This window comes from Girardinichthys multiradiatus, chromosome 5 (assembly GCF_021462225.1).
Source record: "Girardinichthys multiradiatus isolate DD_20200921_A chromosome 5, DD_fGirMul_XY1, whole genome shotgun sequence".
Taxonomy (NCBI): domain Eukaryota; kingdom Metazoa; phylum Chordata; class Actinopteri; order Cyprinodontiformes; family Goodeidae; genus Girardinichthys; species Girardinichthys multiradiatus.
Genome location: NC_061798.1, coordinates 45215917 through 45233916, shown reverse-complemented (window position 1 = coordinate 45233916; position 18000 = coordinate 45215917). Strand labels below are relative to the sequence as shown.

The 18000-nt window shown below is 40.0% G+C and overlaps 1 protein-coding gene across 8 annotated transcripts in view; it reads right to left on the bottom strand.

The window, feature by feature from the left end:
- Positions 1 to 18000, bottom strand: part of lrba (LPS responsive beige-like anchor protein) — a 255966-nt gene that overhangs the window by 154570 nt on the left and 83396 nt on the right. For all 8 annotated transcript variants that reach the window (XM_047366563.1, XM_047366561.1, XM_047366565.1 and 5 more), the window contains exons 31-33: positions 13187 to 13271; positions 12803 to 12936; positions 11047 to 11108 (exon numbers count right to left, since the gene is read on the bottom strand). In XM_047366563.1, coding sequence (XP_047222519.1) covers positions 11047 to 11108; positions 12803 to 12936; positions 13187 to 13271 — 281 coding nt within the window. The remainder of the gene's footprint in view (positions 1 to 11046; positions 11109 to 12802; positions 12937 to 13186; positions 13272 to 18000) is intronic.

Below are 18000 nucleotides of genomic sequence, written 5' to 3'. Positions count from 1 at the left end.
TCCATAAATGCATGACTAGTAGCTGTCCTGCCAACAGATTCTGTGACTACAACTACTCCAGAGTCACCATGGGCCTTTTGCCTGTTTCTCTTCTTGCCTGGCCTTTCAATTTAGGTGGATGGCCATGTCTTGGCAGGTTTGCAGTTGTCTTAGATTGTCTCATATTTAAGTATGATACAATAAAAAGTTTTAAGTAAGGTGATCAAAGCTTTGGAAATTGTTCGATAACCCTGTTTGGTGTGTTGCTTGGTCTTTATTACGTGGTTTGTTCACTATTGCTCTTTAACAGACCTCCAAGGCCTTAAGAGAACAGCTATTTCGATTAAATTACATACAGGTGGACTCTATTTAATAATTAGGTAAGTTCTGAAAGCAATTAGGTGCAAAATGTGAAAACATTTAAGGGGTATGAACATTTTCTGCAAAGCATTACATGTCCTTTATTTGATTGTTTTTCAAAATAGCGCATCAAATAGCATGCTTGTTGATACTTTCATTTGTAGTTTCAATGAATTTAAAGAAATGGAAAAAAAAGTACTTATTAGTGTCTGATCTGTTGATTACCAGTCAGAGCCAGTCAATGGAAAAATAGCTAACTAAAGGTCGAATCATAAAAAAAAGTCTTAAAATGTTGATGTATGTACAGGATCAAATCTAAAACCTTCAGCAAAGAAAATAATAAACTGATAGGATTACCTCTAAATTTGGTAGGAAGAAAAGCAGAAGGATCATCTGCATTTTGTGTATGCTGGCAAAGGTGATAGCAAGAATAATGGTGTCATTATGGGCTGAAGAACGTCTCCAGTTGAATTAAAAAACCAATGACCCTGATCTGAGGGACATCTCCCGCTGACAAAAACGAAACGGGGACAGGTCAATAATAGGATATTGGATTTTGGCTGGCCTGGTCAGCGATGTTGCAGCTTTTATGGCTGCGATAGGGGCCATGACCACAGAGCTCCTGATGAGAGGATACAAGCAGCCATTTGTGACCTCTCACCTTTAACCTGACCTTCAAACAGAAGATAGGAACAGGGAGCGTGCTCTTCCTTGATCCTGACAGCAATTTTGCAGATGTTTTAAAAAGCTCCTGTGGATAATGTTTTTGCTTTTCTTTTTACCATTTTGTTGCATGTTACGATATGAACAAATGAAAGTTTGACTGTTCGTGTAAATGCCCATTTAAATCTAAAGTCAATACGACAGCTTTGTTTGGTCTGCGTTTCATGATGATGGCATTGAGTCTAAACACACATGCCACGCACTTCCGTCATTACAGCTGATTATCCATAATCAACATCTAAATATACCACTTGCACTGGTGAGAAAACACAGACCTCCCCAGCAAAATCACCTTTCAAACATCGGGCTCGCCACAACACAAGGAAAACATTTTCCAAAGCCGGAGAAAGATATGTCCCAGCTCTCCCGAAATAACAAATAAGTCAGCTGTGTTTTTTGGTGGCATCACTCATAATCACAAGTATTTGTTGATTTGAAATGCTATGGGAGTGCAGCTCTGGACAGGATGACAAAAGCATAAATCCTCAAGTTGAATGTGACAATGAAGAGAAGACAGAATGGAAAATGCCAAGAACTACCCATGTTTTTCTCTTTTCTAGAACCCTAAAATTCAGTAAATGTACATGGACACCACCTGTCTCCTGCTCTAGTGGCCGGAAAATAGTCTTACAAGTTTTCACAAACTTTGGCATCCTAGGCAGGATCCTTTGGTTATCCTAAAACATTTGATAAAACAGCAATATAATTCAGACGAGGACCTAAAAACAATGAACAAGTGAACAAGACAAAAGCAGAATCACAGCTTACATGAATATATTCTTCTTCTCTTTTCGACTGATTACAACAGAAGCTAGGCAGTTTGGTTTACAAGCGGCTGTGTGTGAATAACTCAACACCAGAGCCTCTTCTGAACTGTCCACATGTGCGTGTTCGCGATCTTGAACGAAAACAGACAGTCATGTTGGTGTTTGCGTGTCAAATCCACAACTGAAAGGAATATTTACTGATGTGCAAATATTTACACAGCCGGGTCTCCGAGAGCTTCATGGACTCACACTGTCAGGCCTAAACCAACAAAGGCTGGGAGGACTGGACCTATAGCTTCCAAACCCAAACACACAAACCAAAAACGTGTAAAAACGCTTCAATAAAAACTCATTCCATGCAACTATTGAGGGTAAATAGGACATTTCATATGTGGTGTTAATACACAGTTTAAAATGGTGTGAGAAAAAAAAGGAATGCAGCTGCTCTAGTTTCAAAAGCAGCTGAGGTTGAACAGACAATCACCTAATCCAAACGTTTTTTTTAAATATTTTCAAGGCGCTTAAATGTAGCAACACAGATGACCGTCACAGCTTGATTGTGCTTTACTCAGGAAATATAACCTAAAGAGAAAACCAGAAACAGCAACACTGAACTCTTCAGAGGAGCGACAAGGAGCTTCAGCAGCAACATGAAGCCAAACTGGATTACAGAACATTGGTTTGTTTAATTATTTTAAGCTTTCAAAGTCTATCTGCCATTAAGGATATACAGTTAAGTTCAAAAGTATTCATACCCCTGTAGAGTTAGATTTCAAATTATTTTTATTCAATCAAGAAATGTGTTTTTGGAAATTACACAGGTATCTGTGCAAAAATGAACCACTTTGAAAAAGAAATCTGTTTTTATTTACATTTTTATAAATGCTGCACTAATATCTTTTTCAGTCCTTATTGCTGGCCTTTACTGGTATTACAGCAACAAAATCCTACTACATTTTGCGATTATAATTATAAGAATTTCACATATTTCCAGTAGTATTTTTGACCATTCATCTTTTGCTCCAAGCCTTTAAGATTGGAATGTTTCCTCGCCATCACCCTAATCTTTAACTCCCTCCACAAATTCACTATCTGATTCGAGTCTTTGGCTGGGCCACTTCAAAACGATAGTATAATTGCAAACCAAAAGAAACATGTTGGTAACATTAAAATTTTACTTTAGGAGCACCACACGGCTCAGTGTTAGAGCAGGCGCAACATCAGTTCGAATCCCAGTCCCTAGGCCGTATATTGCCAATATTTCCCTTTTTCCTGCTGAGATACTCAGACAGAGCACTCGTGCCACAAAATCTTAAAAATTAATTAAAAAAAGATTACTATTAATCTACCAAGTACTCAACTGCATAATGGGGAAATGGTGGCAGCCTATTGGAAAACCCTAACATAGAAAATATGCAGACAGCTGATACAGCGATGCTAATGGTGTTACTCAGTTAAAGTTGTTAAGGGAAAACTCACCATATTATTGACTTAGTTTCACTAAAATCCTAAAGTTTTTTTTTATTTAGCTCTTCGTTACTCTTAATCTCTCACAGACAAAGTGTAATGTTGCCTCTGGTCTTTAATACACAATAGCAAGTATTGGCAAAAAGTTTTAGTAAATTAGCTGATAATTTTATTGCTGGATGTAGCAGCTTTTTCTTTTTCAGGCAATTTTAAAACCATTTATGCTTAAAGAGGAAGTCAGACTTGACAGCAGGAGCAAACTCACATTACGTACCAAAATCCAGGTTTAGTTTTCTATAATCAATGTTCGTTTTGGGCCTTTTTCCAAAGCATCATCCCTAAGATTTCCATACAACTGTTAAAATAAAGAATTTTAAATTTCCACCATATATATAAGAAAAATGATCTAGGCTTCTTTTTGTTTGTTTTTTTTTATATATCAGAGGGATGGCAGACAGAGAAAAACAAGGGGAAAACCTTTATTCCAGAGTCTCAGAACTGTGGGGCTGTTGGGTAGGAAAACATCACATTAACGATGTCTGTCATGAGGAGAGGTCTCTGTCGGGGAAACTTGGTTGGTTGAAACCCGATTATATGTTGCATATAAATAACCGGCCGTTCATGCCACTTGAAGCCGGCTTGCAGAAAAGCCAACTGGGAGCCAAATTAAAAGCCACTCAATATTTTTAGGAGTCTCCTGTCTGATTTTCTCCTCTCAGCTAGACTTTGCTTCCTGTCAGGAAGCCCCCTTGACCCCCCAGCTCCTCCAACACAGCACACACCCCCACCGACCCCTCTGCGGCTGCATAGTTCCCCACGACGGGGAGTCTTCAGGATTAAGTGCCAGTTGGTGTTTGCCGTGTTTTCTCTGCGTCTCTGCGGAGAGTATATTTTCACAGAATATGCAGCGTTACGGAGCGACGGTGTGGGACGCAGAGCCGCGTGGCGCAGCTGTAAGGGGGCCACGGGAGCAGAGTACAGGGCAGAGGCAAACAGGGAGAGTGGGGGAAGACGGCTGTTTGATTTTTACTGATCTTGAACCTTGTGAGCCTGTTAAAACTGCACAGTGGGATGTTGGGCTGACAGAGGAAAATGACGAAGAAAGTTTTTCTTAGCCTCATCACATTCTTTAACATTTTTCTCACGTCTCTCATCTCCTCTATGTGTTTCATCAACAAGGTCTGCATTTAATCTATGAGAAACTAAGTGGCTAGAACCCAATTTCACTTGCTTTCCTATTAACATAAACAACTAGCATGATAAAAAACAAAACTTAACACATACAGCTGAACTCGTTCTTTTACTGTCTGAAGCTCTGACGTTTTCTGACCTACCAATTGGTTCCCTTGGTTATAAGATCATATAATCGATCGGGTAGGGACTGATGAGCACTCACGACCTGTTCCCCCCACCACGGGGGGTTTAAACGTCCCTCCCTTCACCACTCTCTTCTTCTGTAACCTGGAGGTCAGCATGTCAAGGGTCAGGAGAAGCCAAGTGTTTGAGGAAGTCGATGTCTTTCTGCCTGCTGACTAGGACATAGAGGTGTCCATCTGCTAAATAGTTTAAGTTTGGTGAATCTGGCTGGGAACATATGATACTAGCAGTCGATGGATCAGTTGGGTTAACATCGATGTTATTGGATTACAATTAAAGGATTATATGCCTGGTTGGTCAACGCAAAATACTGTTTGACTAAACAAAAGACAGAGACCCCTGTAGTACCTTATCAAGTAATTTAGTCAGGAAGAAACAACCAGCTGACAGCGATGTCTCTGCAGCCCAGAACCCTTTAAGAATAAGACTTACAGTTCCTTATAAAACTAACAATTCACTTTGATCTTTTTCAATTAATTTTATTAGGATTCTATGTGATTGACTGCACAATGTATTCAAACCCTTCACTCTGACCCCCAACAAAACCCAGTACAATCAATTATCTTCAAAAGTCACAAAAGTAAACAATCTACCTGTGTGAAATTGACTCTGTTTGAATCCAGCTGTACTGTGAAGGCCTTAGTAAAGCATATCGAGAGTGAAAGGAAGATATAGCCGGTGTGTGTTGCTTGCTGTCTGTCACTGGCAGTGTTGTATTTGTTTGTGTTTATTGTTTTGAATATTATGGTGAATACGAAGCTGAAGGTTCCTTTGGCATGTTTTTTTTGCACCTTTACCTAAAGAACAAGAAGCTGTGGCTCGCTTATTTATCTCTCAGTGTTCTCTGGAAAATGTTGGTGGTGGCTGGTACCTGTCATTGTCCTGGATGGGACGTTCCAGCCCCACAAACACTGTTCTCCTCGCCCTGCTTGCATGGTGTAAATCTGAGGCACCTGCTGCCTCTGAGGAGGGCTTCAAAGGACTCGCCACTGCCTGTCAGGATTGGCCTTGTTAATATTAGGTCCTTAGTAAACAAAACTTTTATCCTAAAGGAGTTTTTCTTTTCCAGAGGACTGGATTTTCTGTGTGTGAGACGTGGCTGAATGCCAGTGAGTACAACATCTTCTCCGAACTTTTACCTGACGATTGCTGCTATTGTAACTCCTCGCAGATGTAAAGCAGAGGAGGTGGACTAATGATGATCTTTAAAGCCATTTTAAATCCAACCCGCTATCACCACCAATGTCATTCACCCGTTTTCAACTGAATGTGTTTGAATCAGGCTGCTACATCAAAGTGCATTGTGCGCTGGTTTTTCGCCCACCTAAACACAATGTCTGGATTGCTAGTGTCAATATCAAAACACTGTAAACTAGTCCAAAAGAAAGCACTTCTCTGACATTATTCTGCTGAACTGTCACAATCCACTTGTTCTATTTAAAACTATTGAATCTATTCTTAATGTGCCACAGTCTGACTACACTGAGCCCTCATCTGTGAAGGATTTCTGCACTTTATTCAGAAGGTCTTCTTAACCAGACCTCAATTCTGTCCTTTTGCTTACGACCCCCCAGTATTTGCTCCTGATTCTGCTGTCTTTGACAGGTTTGAGTCTGTGACCTTATCCTCACTACAAGTGTTGTTGGTTATTTGAAGCCTGCAGGGTCTCCAAATGATGCCATTTGTACCAGACTATTTAAAGAGGTTTTACTTAAAATTGGTCCTCTGGTCCTTGAACTGGTAAATCAGTTTGATGTCGGGTGTGGTACCAAGGATTTCAAACGTGCAGGAGTACAACCTCTTATTAAAGAAACACCCTAAAATCCTACAGTTTTTGCTAACTACGGGTCTATTGTCAAACTACATTTTCTCTGCAGGTCCTTGAAAAGCTAGAACACAGCCAACTATTGACCTTTCTGGGGAAAAAAAAAAAAGTTCTAGAAATTTTCAAATCTAGTTTTAAATCTTTACACAACCAAGAATGAGTGCTTTAAAAAATAATTTTACCTATTGATTATGCCAACTGTAATGTTCTTGTGTTTTTAAATTATACAGCTAATCATGCCATTTCACTCTCTTGTTTGGAGCAATGAGTGGACATCAAGGACTTAGCACTGAAGTGGTTCAGGTACCAGCTAGCAGATCAAACGTTTTCTGTCTCAGTGACGTGTCCTCAAATGCTCCTCTGCTGTGTGGAGTCCCACAGGGCTTAGTTCTAGGCGCCCCTTTCATACATTTACTTGTAAAGAAAACCATGTATCTTTTCTTTCTGCTTTACATATAGGCACTACTTTGTGTTGGTGTGTCACAAAAGAATCCCCCAAAAAATACAATGAAGTTTGTGGTTGTAAAGAGAAAAAAGTTAAATAGTTTGGCAAAGCTGAGTAGATCTGCTAATGATCCATCCTAATAGGAGACAATAGCAAGACATCATCGAAAATATGCTGCATTAGTGTTTAACAGTCCTATAATTTTACAGCAGGAAAAATCATAACACTATAGCTTTATAACTCATCCTTAATAACATGGTTTTCTGTTCCTTTTAAAGCCCAATTAGTTTTGTCCAAGTGGTTTATAATGAATGAACATTGTAGTTTTATGTGACAAAAGAAACATGTCTGGAGCGGCAGTCCTGTGTGTAAGCATTTTATCTGTCAAAGAAAATGACAAACCCCTGAGAAGGAAAATTATGACTAAAAAGAATTATACATATTAGGGAAACATCCAATTATGCGACAAAAAAAAAACTATTTCTGTTTTGTAAAAGCATCAGGAAGAGCAGTACTGCACAAAAATAATCAGGATTTCTGCTCCTGACTGTCTTTCTCTTTCCTTCCACTCCGCGTACGGGATGCATCCCTGATAAATGGCAGAAGGATGGATGGGCCGACACCGGGGCCGGACAATAATGGCTGATCTACAGGACACAAATGCAGCTACTGAGAAGATTTATTGGCCACTGCACATTGAACACCATCCGGTAACCAATGAGATAATTTCTCAAAACTCTGGAGGGATGGCAGCAGTGGAACTCCTCTCTCTTGTCCCACTGTATAGCTGATTAATCGCATGTACTCTGCAGAAGCTGGTCCTGCAAGTGCACCCGGGAAACAGGATAGTGGCCATAAAAACAACATTAGGAAAAGCTCCAGACGGGACAAAGACAAAACTTTTCTTTAAAAGCAAGCAAATTATTTGATGTGTCAAAAAGGAAAAACAGGCAAATGTTCTTTGCTGTGATCTTTCCTTTTGCCATGAAATCACACTGAGTAACATTAAATGACCATAATGGGATATTTAAATTAGAAAAACCCACATCTGTGATTCTTTACTTATTTTTATGATCATTTTGTTTAAATGTCAAGAAGCATTTCCTATTTTAAACAGTACAAAGCTAAAACAAATGATTAATCCAATAATAATGCACCAATGGCAAATGTATTACTAGATCCACATGATGAGGGTTATTAAACTCAACTGGACCGATGTAGTTCTTCAGAAACAGTAGGAGCTGCTACTGATGAAGTGATACCGCTCGACACCAAGAATCACAACAGGATTAGTTTTACTGATGCAAACCTTTAAAAACCAGGCATTTAAATTCCATCCAGAAACTACACCTAATAACAGCTGCAAGCACGTGTCCGAAAATTGGAATCAAACTGGTTAAACAACCCTAGTTGAACTAAAACAACATTTATAAAAATGAGTCAGTATGTGTCAAAGTTAGGAAAAAAAGAAATGGGATTAAACAGTTTGGACCTCATAGAAAACTAGGAAATATCCAGGAAAGGCCTGATCAGTGCAACTGAAATACCCAACATTCACATCAGTTTAAAACAGAGATGTCAAACTCCAGTCATGTTTTAGTCTTTAGGACCTTTTGTGAGATTTTATGAATGGTTAAGAAATAGGACCTCAACTTACTTTGAAATGTCAAGTGTGATCCGGGCTTAAAATTAAGTGCATTCTAAATTGCAAAGGATGCACAAAGCTTCCTTTTCACATACTACTCTGTAAGGAGTACAGTTTGAGATCATTAATCCTCACTTTGTGTATTCAGGGAAGACCAGGATCAATATTACAGATGAGAACAAGGCTGCATGCCACCCCAACCGTTAATGTCTGATCAAAATGGCCCTTTAATTGGGAGTGTTGTTGTACTCGCCTCGATTTGAAGCATTATCAAACAGCGGTTTACTATCTCCTCCTCAATGCCAAGCTGATGTGGCTACCAATGTAACTTTCATAGGATCTCTGATTAAAAACTGCTCTGCAGTCCCCAGCCTCTTGACCCCTCACCCTGGCTCCACTCCATCTCCGAGCTTGGGAAATTAATTAAAATTTCCAAGAGATGCTATCGCGATCACATCTCTGATGAAGGTGTAGGGGGCTGGGATGGATGGGAGAAAGAAAATAAAAAAAGAATCGCTCAAAATCCTCTCCAACTATTTCATTCAGCAGTTAGGCAGGAAAAAAGTCACAAGATGGCCACAGAGGCACTTCCTGTGGTGAGAATAGAGTATTTCCTGTGCTGGAGGGCTGAGAAACTTCACTAAATAACACCATCAATCATGGTATGGGCTCACTCTCACTGGCTCACAAGGAGAACAAACACACAAATAATTATACATTGTAATTTAGCCTGGAGCAAAGTCTGTCTCTGTTTTCCTCTTTTCCCTGGTGGGAAGCAGCAGATCATTCCCACCTTTCTACACCCCTCCTTACCCCCTTTACACAACAATAAAATTACATTTGCATTAGCTGTGAGAGAATTTGGTTGGATGATTTATTGAAGCAATCAACACTGCACTGGCCAATCCCCGGCCGTCTTGCTTAAAAAGAGAGAGACTGTGTGTGTGTGTGTGTGTAGCTGGGAGCTTTGGGGAAAAGGAAGGAATAGCTTGGGCCACGAACCAAAAGGGGGAAGCGAGGCATGAGCTGTGCAGCGGAGCAATCACTGAGATTCTGCCTTTGATTAGATTAGCATTAAACAACACCCTGACAGATATGACAAATAGGTGCATTAGTGCCTGTCATTCTCCTCTCTTTGGTTTGCTGTCTAGCTTTCATTCCTGCCATTTCTTCGTCTCTGAACATTATGAGGCTCACATTCCCCCTCACAGTCCCGCTAGCCCCAGTTCTCAAGGCCAATGACATCCGAACAGATGTGTAATCTGGCTGCATTACCTTTCTGTGGAAGAAGCAAAATGAGTAATGGGAACCAAACAACATACGTGGAGTTGCAAGGAGAAGGAAAGAAATGATGAGTGGATTTCTTTTAATGAGGAAATCAACCCAATAAAAATCCACGAGAACACAAAAGAACCCAGAACAGCATCTAAAGCACCGCAGACCCCACTTGCTTCAGTTAAGGTCAAAGTTCATGATTCAACAATAAAAAAAACTGCATCCTTGAGAGATTCCCAAGGCCAAAACAAATGCTGACCAAAAAGAAAACAAAGGCCCGTCTCCTGGTTTCCTAAACCATTTGGATGACTTTTGGGGATAATATTCTGAGACTTGAACTCTTTGGAAGGAGAGCTTCCCGTTACACAAGGCGAAAAACTAACCCCATTTCTGATCATACCTACTGTCAAGCATGGCAGTGGTTGTCAGGGACTGCTTTTGGCTTCAGGATCTATACAACTTTATGTAATTAATGGAACCCTGAACGATCAATTATTTTTTCCACAGATCCAGGCTGATTTGGATAGATCTCCTAAATGAATAAAATCACTCAACTGCTTTTGGTATTTACTCACGTTATATTTATCTAATATTGAAATTTGTTTGATGAATAAATCTTTTAGGAGAACACACGTTTTAACAACAAAATAAACTAGATAACTGTGTCTTGGTTTTTATTCAGTAAGAACCCTTTATTGGCTTTGCACCTCTTAATGGTAATCAGCCATCCCTGAGTGATCACTCGACAACCCCGATCATCGATCCGCCCACATCTGCTTATGATCCCTGAATTAGTATTCATGAATCCAGCAGCAGCTAAATAAACTTGGCAACAAAAACACCCACAGAAGAGCAGAGAAAAAAAAGAGTTAATCAATGCAAAGCACCATCAAATCTACATCATCCCTCCTCATCAGTTTGGGCCCGGCCATGAGGGCCAGCACTCGGGTCAAAGGTGACACGGACAGGTCGGCCACTCTTGACCCTCTGACCGATATTTGCAGCTGAAGATGCCACTTTTCTGATTCTCTGCTCTCACTGTAGGCGCAGGGTGAATGTAGAAAGGTAAAGGAGATGGGGATGGAGAAACGATAAGGCTGCGTGGATTTACTGCCCTCAAGGTGAGCCTGATAAATCAGACTGGTAGAGGAGCGCTAAGAAAAGATAAAGATGCCAGACTTGCCTGAGAACAAAGAAGCATGACAAGCTCCACCACCGAGCTGCTGGACTTCATGCACACCAGACCTGAAGAAAAACAGAGGTAAGAAGGTCAGAAAGGTCATAAGGCAACATAGATTTGGTTAAGAATGTTTTATGTACGGTCAGTTATATGATAATACTTTTAAGTGATTTATGAGCACCACTCGTACTCAGAAATCCTTTATAACAAATGACTAACATTTTTAATTGGGTGCACAAGCTTGAATTTATTGTGGATTTTCTTTAATCCAAACAGGACCAGATTTACACAGACAGACTTAAATATATATATACATTCCACTGATATTTGGTAAAATCTCTCTGTTTCAGCTGGCATTATTCTGGCTGAATGACCGGCTAGTCTCTCTGGCAGAATTGGTAGAGCTTATTCAAACCAGGTTTTTCTAGGCACTGAGCTTTTAAGTAAAATCTACAACTTTTTAAATGGGATGAGTCCAGTGCTTTGGGAGGGCCATTCCATAGGCTCAATGGCAACCTGCTATATGCAGACCTAAACCAGTTTTACATTCAATTTGGGATCATCATCCTTCTGGAAAACCCAACGGCGTCCAGCTGATATACCTAAGTGTTAGCTTTAGGTGACGTTTAATCATTCTGAGGCAGTCCAAATTTATTATCCCATACTTCTGAAAGTAAACCAACTCCGTAGCATGATGCTGCCTCTGCCATGCTTAAAAGTTGATATAATGTTTCTAAGTTCCAAACACACTTCTTGCAATTATGGACAAACACAGCAACCTTGAAGGGATCGAGTATAGCAAAGAGGCTTCTTACTTGACAAGCACCTCTCAAACTATCATAAATTATTATTCAATCAAAGGAGTACCAACAAATTAATATCACTAATATCGCCTAGTTAATAGAATTGTATAAATCTGGAACATTGTAAATTCAAGAAAACCCACAATAAATTCTAAATTGTGAATCAAATAACTATTTTGAACATTACTGCAGCTGTATGTATGCATATATGTATGCAGCACCATAGAAAACCAGTTCAAATAACTTATTTAAAGACCAAAATTATTATGACACTCGTGTGGTGTGTATGATTTTACTAGCTTCCTGGATACTTGTGGAAACACATGCACTTTTACACTTTCACCAACAGACAGGGATTATCTAACATTGTGCCATCTGTAAGGGAGAGGGTCGTATTGATGGGCCTAATGAGTCGACATGATGTTACTGTAAACTAATACATATTGTGGCCTTGTATTACAGGCTTGACTTGACCAGCATATGTCCTCATTGATCCCTAATGGCAAAGCTTTTAAAGAGCACGGGGGCCAGAGGAGTGTCCAGGGTCTGCGGCAGGTTCACAGACAGCAGAGAAGCTTTTGGTCTTTTTCGTTGATCTTCCAATGACACGTGGACTATCATATTAAAAAAAGCCCTAACATACATACACATAAACACACCCTCCAATGCATTTTTCCACCCTCCCTCCTGAAGCTATCAATCAACTTTCCATTTTGTTTGGTGGCAGCAGACATCCCAAACATTGCTATTAGTGGCCTGGCCTCTGACCCTGCCCCCTGGAAACCATCAGCACAAATACCGAGCTCATTGTCCTATGCAGCTCATCACCGTATTGCATTCAAAGTCTGGAGGTGTTATTGCATTTAAATGAGTAGCACTGCATCAATGAGGCCTGCGAGGTTGACATGAAATAATTCTGTGACTTCTCTGCAGAATTATGTTGAGTTTGTACTCACTGGTGCCCTCGATAAGCAGCTCCTGTCCGTGGCTGCCCAGCAGTGTCCGAGAGAGAAACGGGGCGAAGTCGACAAAGATCTCTCTCAGCAAAGGAGCCGCTTTTTCCAGCGCGTGCTCCAGACGCTCTGAGATACTGAAATAATTCAATCCGTAAACAAAAAGACTGAATGCACGTTTAATAGAATTAAATTATCTTTGTCTCTAAAGTAAATCAGGAATAACTTGCAAAACATTTCAAAATCTTTCAATATCTGCTTTTAATGAGGCCAAAGACAATGATCATAAGATATGCATAAAACACTAAGTACTCTCATGAGTGTAAACAGCTGATAATGCATGTGCGTGCATGGAGGGGAAGGGGGAAAAAAAAGAAGATGAATCACCTCATATTGGGGGCTGTGTTCTGGGTCACAGGGGAGAGTGGGGGGACAGATGGCAGGCTAGAGCTGGCTGGAACCTGGCCGCCTGCTGCAGGGAGAAACCAAAGAACTATTAGTCTGAATGTTGGACACAAACACACACAGACACACAGCAAAAAATGTTACATTCAGGGCTGCGGCTTATGAAATAACTATTGTGTTCATGAGAGGTGCACAGAGAAATAGGCTGGTAACCAAGATCGGCCCATTTTTAGCCTGATGGTCCAAGAGTAGGGATGGCTGGAAAACCTGGAAATCTGACATTTTTCAACTAGTAAACGCACCATACTAAATGTTACCAGATCAAGCTAACGTGTCATAGAGCCTGTTGGATTTGAAGAGGTTGGCAGCCTTTCAAAAATCTCAGATTTAAGGTAAGACTCTACACTTATTAGAACAAACACACTGAGACTAAAATAAAATAAAACTAATTTTTAAAGCAAATTCTTTATCACCGCTCTTTTTACAGAACACTCATGGCAGGAAGACTAGAGAGAAATGCTTTAAATGCTGTTTGTATATATTCCTAAATAACTGGTCTTATGTTCTTAAAGTAATTTTAAAACCAACCAAAAATCTGCATTGCCAGGTAAAAATATTACAATATCTAGAGATCAGAAATTGCTACAAGATTCTGATTGGTGCATCTCTAGGTAGTAGAAAATGTAGAAAATACAGGATTTTATTCATGTAGAAGAGTAACTTTTGTAATGAGATGGACAACAATATGTTTGGATTATTGCTATATGTGAAAAAAAGTTGTTATTAATTTAAGTTAATAATTTATGAGGCTTTTTAGCTTAAAGCATTAAAAAAAGTTGTGTTTGAATGCGAAATGTTAAGCTTTTTTTTTTTTTATAATTTTCCCCTCGTTAAATCATTACATACCGATTCCTCTGGGCCGTTTGACTGTTTCATTATCCAACTAAAGGGTGCTTTATGACTTAATTCTGGCAACAGCAGCACACGAGCTACAAAGTCTGTGTGTGATTGATCTGGCAGTAAATTCTCTTCTCTGTGACTCATAAATAAGCTAATGCCCAGCTGAATATGGAGGAGAGGGGGGATTCCTCTGGTGTTTCAGTCATCTTGTTTTTCCAGCCAGGACAGTCTCCGAGCAGGGATAACTCTTCGGGAATGACACACGGTGTAATGTGTGCTGGAATGTGAGCGCATGTGTGTATGTGAGGTGTTAAACAGCGCCATGTGGACCTGGTGGGAGCATCCCTCTCAAGCTGAAGTAGCCCCTTCAAACAAATGAGTGTCTCCATTAGTCCTCCCACTGCCCCATTAAAAAATATACACTCACAAAGCATATTTACTCAGAAACGCTGACTGATTCCCAGCACCCGATGGACAGCTACATTTAGCATCATCTAAAAGTATAATGGGAATGAAAAAAGGTTCCTCCAATGTTTTCAAACGAAGCAAAAGAATTAAAGAGATCCTCTTCTATAAAACTGCCAAACAAGCTTGATTTGGATTTTTGTGAATGTTAAAGGCTATCTAACTATTTTAATTTATCTTTTCAGCCATTTCAAGGCTTGTTGCTTATGACGGATATATTTATTCCCATGTCTGAAATCAGGAATATGTAAAAACAGAATGAAAGAAAAAACAAAAATGAGCACATGGCAGCTGAGAAAGCAAATTAAGGTTTCCGATGAAAGGCAATAAAAAAATTTTTAAAACTTGAGCATCAATGTGTAACACCATGTCCACACAAAGCAAAGACTTCATCTCAAATTCAAGTTTGTGAATTGCTGATTTATGACAATTGTTCAAGTCGAGAGGGGGAAGTGATGTTGCTTGGAAACTTAAAATGGCACCCTATGAAGGGATTTCAAAGCGCTCTGTAGGGAGCCTAGTCTGCCTGAAATGAAGCATTCACACTACTGATCCAGTCCAGGGATCGGAAAAATGAGAAAATTCACACCTTCAGTAGCCCAGTTTGCATTCACAGAGATTTTTAAGATCGGACCAAACAAAGTCAAGCAGTTGCAACTGTTTGTTTTGGGGGGCAGTGTTGTGCTGATTGAGAAGAAAAAAACACGAGAAAATCAGTCGCATCGGGGTTTCTGTTGCTGCTTTGGTGTGTACATGTAGATGTACGACTCTTCACACCCTCACGTAGCCCCACAAGACATTTTCAAAATCTTTTGTCTTTGGATTCGGTTTCTTTCGTTGTTTTACCCCTAATTCTACTCAAATGTGCTGCTCTGACTTTATATCCTCTCTGCATGCTGGTCCAGCGCACCAAAATCAGGAACTCTCACTGCAAGTAAACTACTCCAGGGTCCAGATAAACCATTGTAACCGTGCCAGGGTACAAATCTCTGGTCAGTTTCAAGGTCCAGGATGGGTTCACACCGATGTGATCCGCTCCAGACTCTGGCTTGGTACAAAGCGCTCCAAAGTCTTGGTGTGAAAGCACTAATTCATTACGGCAGGGAATGACTACCCAAAATGTTTAGTTCAAAACAAAAACTCTGGCACCATTCAACTAAACGGGGCAATTTCTGCCTTGAGTCTGATCGGCATTTTTATTACAATGCTCAAACGAGTCAGTCCTTTCAGTGATTGTGTGCTTTTTTTCTGTTTAACTACACTCCGGTGATGTAACTGTCAAAACGATATTCTGACGACACCGTCTGACACCGCATAAGTCTGGCTATAGATAGTTTGTCCCTAAAAAGACACTTCAAGCTAAGGCTGAACATGTGTTTGTCAGAGATGAAGTAAAAATACTCAAATGGGAAACTTAGCGTGCTTTTATATGTTCAAAGATCCAAACTGAAAAGTAGAAGTTATCCCGCCTTTCCAATTGTTGCTCCTTTTCACAGAAGAACAGCTCAGACTTTAAGGCACATACCTTGGTGTTATTTTTGACCAGGACATGTCATTTAAATCCTATATTAAACAGGTTTCTAGGATTTCCTTCTTTCACCTCAGGAACATTGCCAAAATTAGAAATATCCTGTCCAGAAGAAACGCTGAAAAACTAGTCCATGCATTTGTTACTTCAAGGCTGGACTATTGTAATTCTTTACTATCAGGATGTCCACAAAATGCAGTTAAAAGCCTTCAGCTGATGAAAATTAAAAAGAGAGATCATATTTCTCCTATTTTAGCTTCCCTTCATTGACTCCCTGTTAAATCCAGAATAGAATTTAAAATTCTCCTCCTCACATATAAAGCCCTTAATGATCTAGCTCCTTCATACATCAGAGATCTGATTGGTCCATATGTTCCTAACAGAGCACTTCGTTCTCAGACTGCAGGTTTACTGGTGGTTCCTAGAGTCTCTAGAAGTAGAATGGGAGGCAGATCCTTTAGTTATCAGGCTCCTCTCCTGTGGAACCAGCTCCCAGTTTTAGTCCATGAGTCAGACACCCTGTCTACTTTTAAGGCTAAGCTTAAAACTTTCCTTTTTGATAAAGATTATAGTTTGAGTGGCTTAGGTTATCCTGAGCTATCTCTGTAGTTATGCTGCTATAGGCTTAGGCTGCTGGAGGACATAATGACCACTTTCACTCTCTTTGCTACATTCTCACACTACTCTCCAATTTTGCATTATTTGCTGTTATTTCAGCTTTTAACTTTGTTCTCTCTTTTCTCTTCCTAGAAGCTACACCTGGCTTGACTCTGTGTCTACCTGTGACACCTTTCTGGAGAGGGGAATCGTTCGAGCTTCTGCTGACAACAACTTAATGCTCACCCTCTACAGATGATCCACATGGCCCTGTCTTTCAGTGTTTAACCCTTTCTCTCTCCTAGACATGGCGATTGACTGCGCTTCTACTGTGGCTAACTCTATGTACTCTCTTTCAGACTCTAACCTTGAAAACTGGCTCAGAGTTTATCTGTTCTTTCTTTCTAAATGAAATGAGTAAAGGAGCTACATCCATTAATATTTACTTTTCCTTCCCATAGAAAGTACTCCTGGATCAGTGCTTCTGTGTTCTTTTTGTGTCTCTGCTCTGTTCTCTCAAACCCCCAGTCGGTCCTGCCAGATGGCCGCTCACACTGAGCCTGGTTCTGCTGGAGGTTTCTTCCTGTTAAAAGGGAGTTTTTCCTCTCCACTGTCGCTACATGCATGCTCAGTATGAGGGATTGCTGCAAAGTCAACACCAGTGACTGTCCACTGTCTCTACATGCTCATCCAGGAGGAGTGAATGCTGCAAGTTACTGACTGGATGCAATCTGCTGGGTTTCCTTAGATACTTTTTATCCAATTTGAATAAATAACTGAATCCGACTGCACTGTTCAATAATTAGGATTAATTGGAATGTATGAACCTGACTTTTGTGAAGTGCCTTGAGACGACATGTGTTGTGAATTGGCGCCATATAAATAAACTGAATTAAATTGAATTGAATATTAAAATTCACTTTTACTCCATTCCTTTTAAATCTGGTGAAGCTTGACATCTAGATTTTACGTTTGATATTTTCATTTCATTTTTCCTACATCTAGTACTATGTTTGTTTGTTTTTTGCTAGTTTTATTACATCGTCAGCTCAATTTACTCCTACTGATTTCCCACAGTGCTAGTACTGGTTTATGAACTTATTATGTAAATGAAATTGACACTGTCAATTGGACATCTGTTGCATTGCCCAGAAAACATCAGCAACTTTAGAAGCAGGTAGCAGGTGGATCTGATTTAGTTGGCCGCAATTATTGGTGCCATCTTTAAGATGAACATAAAGGAAGAAGATGGACGTTCTGGAGCTCTTTCAATCCTGGATTTATTAATCCTGATCAGTAACTGGAA